Source organism: Orbicella franksi, chromosome 5, assembly GCF_964199315.1.
Source record: "Orbicella franksi chromosome 5, jaOrbFran1.1, whole genome shotgun sequence".
In the NCBI taxonomy this organism is placed as follows: Eukaryota; Metazoa; Cnidaria; class Anthozoa; order Scleractinia; family Merulinidae; genus Orbicella; species Orbicella franksi.
Genome location: NC_138149.1, coordinates 24,067,401 through 24,077,400, shown reverse-complemented (window position 1 = coordinate 24,077,400; position 10,000 = coordinate 24,067,401). Strand labels below are relative to the sequence as shown.

At 40.0% G+C, this 10,000-nt stretch overlaps 1 protein-coding gene across 3 annotated transcripts in view; it reads left to right on the top strand.

The window, feature by feature from the left end:
* The window catches only part of LOC145487082 (uncharacterized), a 71,697-nt gene that overhangs the window by 18,849 nt on the left and 42,848 nt on the right, over nt 1–10,000 (top strand). For all 3 annotated transcript variants that reach the window (XM_081465800.1, XM_081465801.1, XM_081465799.1), the window contains exons 7-8: nt 8,626–8,951; nt 9,587–9,813. In XM_081465800.1, coding sequence (XP_081321926.1) covers nt 8,626–8,951; nt 9,587–9,813 — 553 coding nt within the window. The remainder of the gene's footprint in view (nt 1–8,625; nt 8,952–9,586; nt 9,814–10,000) is intronic.

The window sequence follows — 10,000 nt, the reverse complement described above, 5'->3', positions numbered from 1 at the left end:
TTTGGTGAGCTATCTACACAGGAAATACAGGGAATTATGGGCAATGCCGTCCCAGTAACAACAAAAAAGCCACAAAGCTCGAGATAAGATTATTTAACGGTACGTATACGTTAAGTTTCCCCTAAAGTTGCAAAATTAAAATATGACCGGCGAGATTTTACGCATCCATGAAGATTATGTAACAAAAACAAATTTTACCTGAACAGATGTCGAATGGCTTGCTAGTCCTGGTGGCACCAGATTTTCGAAACCGATATAAGAAATGTCAAAAGAAGAACTGAATGTTCAGTTGAAGTGTTTTTACTCGTCTGCGAGGAAGAAAGATGACACGTATTGCAAGAGTTCATTGATTAAATCCATTAAAGCCGCCAGTTGATCATTTCCTTCCCACGCCGCAACACAACAAACCGTTTTCCATTATCTCTGACCAGGCAAATAAATTATTAGAGTATATGCATTTGTAAAAGGCCGCAGGAAAACAGGGATAATTGCCGGCGTAGTCCATAAGAAACCAGTTTCCAATGAGCAGATGAGGAAATTATTCGACTAAACAAGCTCGGATCGGCCGAGAGCAAGAATCCCGCACAGCTACAGAGGACGACCTAGTTTTATCTCAGTCTCTTTTTTGGCCGACGACGACGAGAGAATCAACGACAGCTAGCGCCAACAATTCTGTCCTTGCGAAAAACACCTCAAGGAGTTGAGTGTTTTGAGCTGAACCGAAGTAAGCCCGGTTCTTTACCAGCCACGAAAAACCACCAGGGTGGTCTCGGAGATTCTGAAGATGAATCTGACGCTAAGATAGTTTCTGTCCTTGACTCTAAAACTGACCAACAATGAGCTCCACACATACAGCTCGAAATGCCAAGGCTTTCAATGCAAGGGAATCCTGAGAGAGATCTTGTCGAGAATAATTTTGGCACAACGTCTGTGTCACATGGCGATCAAAGTTTTCCGCAGCATTATTACAATGGCAATGTGCAAGTGCACAATTATTTGGTTCTTCTCCATGATTCGAACTTGAACGCTTTTCAAACTTTCTGACCAAGGTTATATCTCCTTCATTTGATAGACGTTTCTTGAATTCTACTTGAGTGCAATTTCATTCAGCAAATTCGCTTGCTTCGCTCTCAAATTTTTCATTCAACTAATTTTACAAACGGCGCGCATGTCATGTGATTTCCCACTTGTTATTGTTTTTGTCACATCGACTTCCGGTCGTTTTGTAAAATTAAAATCCAATAAAATTAGGCTATATTTCCAAGAATACAAACGCACCGAATTTAATAAAACAATTATTCCATTCGCGCTTGTTGGATATGAGATTGGTTATAGCCAACTCGGCCCTACGGGCCTCGTTGGCTATTTACCATCTCATATCCAACAAGCGCGAATGGAATAATTGTTAAGTAACTGTCAACAACCCTCTTCAAATGGGATTAGTTTTCTCCATTTTTCACAGGAAAACGAGAAACAGCAATGGGCGACAAAAGTAGTCGAGACGCTTTTAGAAAATAACGCTTTTCAATATTTAACCTCTTATTATCTTTTATTTGCATGTAGCGCTTATTCTCGGATAATTCCTTCCCCAAAGTCAATGTTGTATAGGTGATTAGGTCTGTGCGGTCTGACAAATCAAAAAATCAACATTGTTTACGGGGGGGGGAGGGGGGGGGGGTTAGGGTTTCTAAGACGCTTGAAAATCGAATTCGATTGCAAAGTTCATTAATTAGTCTCTTGACCGAGCGTAAACGTTTTTATTAAATGGCTAGCGCCTTGAGCGGGCAAGATGAATCAAATCCTGCGCTGTAATTGGTTACCCGAGCGGGCAAGATGCGGCTATTTTGCCCGCTCGACTCCGTCTTGGTCCATAGACACGCAAAAAAAAAAAAATAATAATAATAACTTGGCCAATATCCAGCCATCTTGACCTCACACCTCGTTGATAACCCATATTTACTGCTAAACCCATAAATAAACGAAAGGCGTTAGGGTTTGGCGATGAAAAATGAAAGACTAATTTAGAAAGATTTTTTTTCTCTCTCTCTCTCTGCAAGAGAATCGAATGACAATCAAACGTTCGATTGGATGAATCCAGTGAAATTCAAAGCCAGTCTCTTGGCAAAACACTAGACGTATCAAACTCTAAACGAGTGCATCCAGGAGCCCATGATGCGCCATTGTAATGCATCTGTTGTGATTGTGCCGATCGAACAATATCAATCATTGTACAGACGTTATTCATGCCAAGTTTTCCGTCGTTCAGTTTACCCCGAGCAACACTTAGTCAGCGATCTCGATAAGCTCTAAACATGAGCCAACGATATGGTCACACGATGATGGTCAGTGGATACCTTGTTTTAACAGGTGTCAATTGAAAATAACATGAATGCACAATATCAAAGATATACGCTGTAATTCAAGGCTGCATAACTTGGTATTAGCTGGGGTATGGCCGCCGGATAGCCGTCGTCGTAGGGTGCACGCGCGTGCGATTCTTACGGCTAGCTATGTTGACCATGGAAAAAGAGTTGCATGTGTTTCTATTTCTGTGCTTGCATGTGGTTACTTTCCCTAAAGAAATGATCCGTTTTTGATCCAATCGTGCATCAAATAAATCTATTTACAATGATTTTTATGTCCAACCTAACTAGCTCAAGCCATACTGGGGAATATTGGCCCTCGGTCGTTTTTGTACGGACCTCGCTGCGCCCGGTCCGTACTGCCACGACCTCGGGCTAATATTCCCCAGTACGGCCCTCACGCTCGGTTAGTAAGAGGTTATTATTAAGTAAACACCAGTGAAATACCAATTAAGCTTTCGTGCGTAAACATGATGTCTTCACATGTGAAAATAACATGTTATTTCGCAAGTGAAAAGATCACCATTGCTATGGTTACATAATCCCTTAAAAGATACTTAGATGCGTTGCTGTATGATCGAAACATCATTGTTTCTTCCTCGGAAATCTTCAATTATCTTCGAAAATCTTCCGCAATCTTCGGGAATTTTTGGAGAATCTTCGGAAGTCTTTGGAAAGTCTTCGGAAATCTTCGGAAAACCATGAAAAACGTCGTCATTAGTATGTTTACAGAATATTACATGCCCACTTGTGGATACGAATTTTATCTTGTCATGTTCAACTCGATATGCCACTCGTTCGCTGCGCTCACTGGTGAGTTGATTTGAACACTCGAAGATATGGAGAGAGAGCATTTGCTGCGGCGGCACCGAGACTATGGAACTCGATCCCACTTGAACTAAGATCCAGTAGTTCGATTGACATTTTTAAACGGCATTTAAAAACATATCTTTTTAAACAAGCCTTTTAACTCTTTTAATTTTTAGATTTTTTTTTCCCGTCCCCTTTTTAGCTTTTTAAATATATTTTTTTTATTTAATGTAAAGCGCCATGGACAAATAGTGGATTGGCGCTATATAAATATTTTATTATTATTATTATTATTATTATTATTATTATTATTTATAAAATTCGTATCCACGCGCGGGCACGTAATATCCTCTATGTATTAAGATGTGCCGACGTTTTCTTTTCTTGTGACTTTGGATTGGACGAATGAGCAGATCATGATTTGCATGAGTTGCGAGTTTGCCGGTGAGCGCTGATGATGTAAACATTACTACTGCACTACTGTAAACATTACTATTGTACTGGCATTGAACCAGTGAAGGCCTTTTGTACCAGCTGGTTTTGGGGTCTTGGTGGTACAAAACCGGGCGCTAAAATTCCTGTAGGATTTAGAACTCCGAATGGGATCAGGCTGAGATTAGGGCTTCCAACAGGAATCGCATGAAGAACGCTTGCAGCGACTTAAGCTTGTAATTCCTCACGATCGGAAGACGAAACACACGCCTGGGAGCGCGACAATTCAGACCTTTTTTCGCATTCGTCGTGCTGCTTGGATCTTTTGACAGTCTTTAAAACGAAGAGGGACATCACCGTCAAAATCACTTAGGATTTCTTTGCTAATTTCATCGACTTTATGCACGTCGATTCTAGCACTTTTTGCGGAAAAAATGGCCAGCTTTTCACACTCTCAGAGGCAAGTGGATCGACTTTTCTGGCGTTGCACTGTTAATCAAAATCAGTGAGGACATATCTTAACCACTTTTGCCAAAGGCAATAATCTTTTCCTTTACAACTTGACAGGATTTTCTGCAAAGAATACAACCTTCGCCTCTATATAGGGAAATTTATTTTAGTGTTTCATACGTGGCTGTTATACCAGATATCCGCTCTGCGTCGGCAAATTACCTTTCTGCCGTGCGCGGGGAGCACTCGAGTTTCATTTTATTATGCAATCCGATTGGCCCACCAGAAAACAAAAGTCGCTACGACACAGATACGTTTTCGGCGGAACCAAGTGACAGCCGGAAATATGTCTGCGTTCGCAGGCTACATTTGAGACTTTTGTCCTCTAACCTGTGCACTTTTTACTTATGACAATATAGTTTTCTCGAATTAAATCTACTTTTTTCTCATCCTCACAAAGGGAGTTATTGAACTTTCATAGTCCCGATGCTCGTGTAACTTGGGCTATCGACAGAGTCGGACTACTCGATAGTCCAGGGCGTTTGATGCCTTGGTTTCAACCCGTTCAACCCATTTTGCGGTTTTTATCATGATTATTTTATTTTTTAATATGAGTTTAGAGTAATTTTTAACTAGGTAGACAATCCTACAATGATACACTAAGGCGGCTTGTATTAAGGAATCTTTTATTCTGTTTTAAGCTGTCCTCAAATTTATGGGATTGACTTGTTCAACGTAATGTAATTTGGAATTTGTATTAAAGATTAAAGATTAAAGATTAAAGAAAGATTAAAAATAAGTCGATCCGCGAACTCAGTTTAAGTGCTTTGGATTCATAAGTATAGCTTATATGAGCAGAGTTCCGGCGGCCGGTCGTCGAGCTCATATAGTGAAAGAAAAGGAAACCCACGAATTTATTTTCTCGTGGTTATCATGGCTAGCGGTATTGCCCGAGGGCACGTACGCACAACGGCGACGACGACGACGACGGAGTCGTTCAACATGGCGGCCATACTCCAAATAATATGCTGACAGAGACATGCAGCCTTGATTTACCGTGTACTTTTTGACATTGGACATCCATGTTATGATCAGTTGACACCTGTCAAAACAAGGTATCCGCTGACCAGTATCACGTGACCATATTGCGGACTCATCGAGGTCAAGTGTTTTTTTGAAGTTGACCGCTGATCAAGTGCTGATTTTCGATTGCATCGTGAGCTCATGTCAGGTTAACTTGTTGAAAACAGGGCAGGATTGTTCGTAAGCTGGTTAACGCTAACCCAGGATTAAAAGTTAACCGAGTTATAGCCTTTTCTTCTATACAAATGTTTTTCGCCGCTTTGCTTTGTGTCTATGGTGATTATTAAAACTCACAACAAAAGGCCAAACAATATACAGAAAACCTCACCGCAAAGTTACAAAACTCAAATCAAAATTCTACCTTTTCCTGAGTTAGCGTAATCGGACTCTGAGCAACCCGGCACTGGAGCTACACTTTTAGGCTGTCCTAAATCCATATATTATGCTGATTTCGGTCTTTGAAAATGATGACTAGTGCGAATTCATTCATCATCGTGAGAAGTTTGTTTCTGGCGGTGGTGGGCTTTCTTGGCGTGCCGCCCCTCTTGTCAATTGACTGCAAAGTGATGTTTCAATGACCACCCACAATGGTCTTTTAGTGTCTGTGTTAGACATTAGTTATGCGCTTAGATCTTGCAAAAATTCTTGCTGCTTTCTTTGATCATTGGGGACATACATATTGCATAAACATGGAAATTTGCAAGGAGAAACAAGACCAGAAGTTGGTCGTCATATAAAGCTTTATCCTTTTTTCCACGGCAGAACTTTTACGCCGACTCCGGTTACGCTTGAGATTAAGACTAAGATTTAGAAAGTTTTAAAACACTTATTTCGGTGTTTTCCGCGGTCTGTGGAGAACGAAGTCAGGTGGGCTTCACTGATCAATTTGGGTTGTCAAAAAAGCGCAGGGAAAAGATTTCTGTTTATCAGAAATTTTGAGTTTAAACTCAATGCATGCATGCATTACACGATAACCTTAAATAAATTTAATTTCCATAAGCTTAGCTTTCTAGCAATACTTTTCATTTAGCAAAATGCAGAGAGAAACACGGACTTTATAGCCTTCAGCTTAAGTAAATAAATTCTGAATAAATTTCGGAAGCAGCGTTCCTGTGACTAACCTTTACTCCATACGCAAAACTTTGAAAAGTTATCGTTAAACACTGCGTTGAATCGCTTCGCCAAGCACAGGAAGTTTGGACTCCTTGCACAGTTTCCGTAGAGCTTTTTACTTTCGTGATGACCGATTCCACTTACGAGTCCCTGCATTTCCCCATCAGACTACTTTTGAGTTAATTAATATGTTTTTTGCCTTTCACCGATAACCTATTCCTTTTCTTTCTTAAAAGTTTCTTAGCGTGAAATGTTTTCGTCGCTTTGTTCTGCGAATTTTGTGTCCGGCGCGGAGTCAGTGTTTTCATTCTTTCAGTCGCTGTGATTGGTTTGTCGCGTCATCTCATTAATTTGATGAGAATAAGCATCTTGATCACGAAAGTAGAATAAATTTTCCTCTCATTGATAGACTTTTTCCATAGTTATTTGATAAAAGCGATATACCACTCTTTCTATGGGTTTACCGGCGCAATAAACCACTTGGGATGTTGGGCGAACACTCGAAAAGCTTTTTTTCGTGTTCTCCCAACGTCCCGCGTGGTTTATTGCGCTAGTAAACCCATAGAAAGAGTGGTCTCTTGCTTAAGCAGGCACCTTTACGGTGTGGGGATGAATGCGGCGAAAATAAAATGACACCTCCCCATTCACTTCTCCAAATAATTTCATCGCTAAGTTCTGAGTATCATTCTTGCAGAAAATAGGCTTCACAATTTTGATCTTTAAGAAAACAGAAAATACTTCTCCTCTTCACCGGGTTTCTTAGTCCTCTGACAGTTAAGTTCATCACATTGAAATAACCCTACATTATCAAAGTTGTCAGTACCTATAAAAATTTTTACCGAGGGAGTACTTTGATTTAGATATGCAAATTAGGAAAACACAAAATCGAAACATGCGCCATAACACAACACAAACCACAGAAGGGCAAAAATAAATATAGACTATCATACAAATATACACTCGCGCATACAATTAAAATAACGAAAATAATTCTGGAAAAAGACATTATAGATTGGAAATTGATCTTCTAAATACCAAAGATGGAAATTTGTACACTGTATCGGTTATTACAGGTCCTTATTAATGTTGTCAAATATTTTGAAAATAACAAATATGTAAAAGAAATTCGATAGTTTGCAAAAGGATATACAGATCCCGTCAGAGTTACTGCAAGGGCTAATCTGGAGTAACATATTTGCCGTTGACAAAAAGTCTGTCCGGGATAGCTTTGCTAAAATATGCCTTGTGTCCTGTCTCTCTGGCTTCTTTGAATTTTTTCATTTGCAGTTTCCGTAGCGCATATATTTTAGGTCCTTCGGTATGTCCACGAAGACATGGAGATCTTGATGGCCTTTGAGTTCTTTAGGAGCATTGTTCATTACGAGCTCTCTATTGGAGTATGGAAGAAATCTTGCTATTGTTGGGCGAGGTTTAAAAGAATTTGCCTTACCTAAGCGGTGAATTCTCTGGAATTCAATTTTCTCGCGGGGTTGTTCAATCTTAAGTTTCTCCTACAGGAATTGGTACATAACTTCTCTGGTGTTCTCAAACACGACTCGCTGTTCCGCTGATCCCTCTTCTCTGGTGCATTCGGTATTCTCTGGCATGGTACGCCGAAGGATTTTAGACTTTCTCTTCTGGAGTACGTGATCTCCATATACAAGAGCTACTTCTTCAAGTCATGAACCTCATATTTCAGTTTCTTGTTGTCACGTTGAAGGTCGCGAACATTATCTTCATTGTATTGGAATCCTTCTCCAAGTTCCTCCACATTCTTTTCTAGTTTTGTTGTCCTGGTCTTTAAAACTTGGACCTGTGAGTCTAATCTACTTACTGTCTCGTCGATGTTGGCTACTTTCATATAAATCTCTTTTAGTTGAAGCTCGATGCCGTCCAAAATTGTTTCGATTTTAACACTTAGGTTCTCCGCCATGTCGAAAGCTTTAAAAATTTTGTCACACTCGGCGCTCGATCGTTTTTCGTCCGGTGACTTTTTTTGACCCTTTAAATAATGGCGGCGAAGATAGGGGTCTGTCCTTTCGCTTTGGTGGCATGAATTTTTTTTTTTTCATTTAAACTTTCATGGGCGACCAAAAGTAGGAGCTCGGCGAAACGTGTTTCATTCGGCCGCCATGCCAGTTCCAGTGAGAAATCAACTATCTAATTTTCATCATGCACTTTCTTAGGCATCAGTATATATCTCAGTCCATTTCTTAGCAATCAGTAACATTTGTACATCTCTGCCAGTTAGAAAATGCGTCATTTTTCATCTGGCAGTTAAAATTTTAACTCTAGGATTTCAATAAAACCCATTTCAGACCTTGTTCCTGTTGTATAGCGAACATTTATCTTATACTTTCTATTCCCACAAAAGAGAGACGGTTTATGGGGTAGCGTCCTCGTACTTCTCCAAAGAAAGTGGTGTTTGGATAGCATTTTCTCCTAAAACGGTGCCGGAGCCCAGACGTATCACATGTTATTCATGGAGTCACAATGCTGTGTTAGTACCTCTTGAAGACGATGAAACACTGGTCAGCAGCGTAATACAACTTGAGTGTGATGATCCAGCTGGCGTTAACTTCACTGGTATTACCCTGGCCTTGTCGCATAGTGCAGTTGAATCAAAAGAATACGAGTTGGTGATGAAAGAACTTATTAACTTAGAGAAAAGGACTTGGAAGGATTTAAAGACTCCACGTGGTATGTTGCCCTTCATGTTAACAAATAAGAAAGAAAATTACCGTGCGTTGCTTAGTATCGATATGGAATAATTTCACAGAATTGATGTAAAATTTAAATTACAGTCTGGTCAAATATCTTGAACTTTGCTTTGCTCGTGCGTAGAGATTAAAATAAACTCCTGAATGATTTGTTAGTGCCACAGAATTTTTTTCCAGAAAATTTCAGTCACAAGTTGGCGCGTACGAATTGCGATTTCTCTATGAGTGTAAAGTGTTTGCGTGTGTGTGTGGGCCTCTTTTATTGCGTCGCAAAGGTTCTACTGAAGGCAAATGGTATTGATCAATTATTGATCAATTCAAATTATGTCATAGAACAGATCAGTAGTGGATCTAGGCTAGGGACTACTTCCTCCTCCTCCCTTATTAGCAAAAATATTTATGCCCAAATGGCCGAAAAGTTTTTGTCCCCACCTTAATTTAAGGCCGTAAGGACAGGAATAATTTGGGGGCCCACATTACAAAGAGGTCTTGATTCACCACAGGTCACCGCATATTGTGGAGGTTAAACTCTATCACACTGTATCAGTAAGCCACATAGAAAAACAGTAAGGGTTACCAGATATTATCTTTCTTATTTTCGTCTGTTTATTATAGACACTCTGGATGAAATTCTTGCATCGCAAAGAGAATTACAATTTGTTCAAGCTACCATAACGAGCTTTTCTCTTTATGCTGTTATCTGTCGTCTAAAGTCCTACACATTTCCATTCGACGCGTCGCTGGAAAGCCCCGAATTTACTTGTCAAGTCACAGAGTATCCTGGTACGAGTGTAACAATTCCTAGAAGGTTCTTGTCTAAGGGTATGGACATGACAATAAAGGTAAGGGAATATTATTAGTAATTAAAATTATTATATGGCTAGCTCCGTGAGCGGGCAAGATGTATCAAATCCTGCGCTGTGATTGGCTACCCGAGCTGGCAAGATGGGGCTATCTTGCCCGCTTGGGACTACCCACTGTTTTCCACAAGAAAAATTTCCCCGAAAGCCACACAATAAATTCTTTATT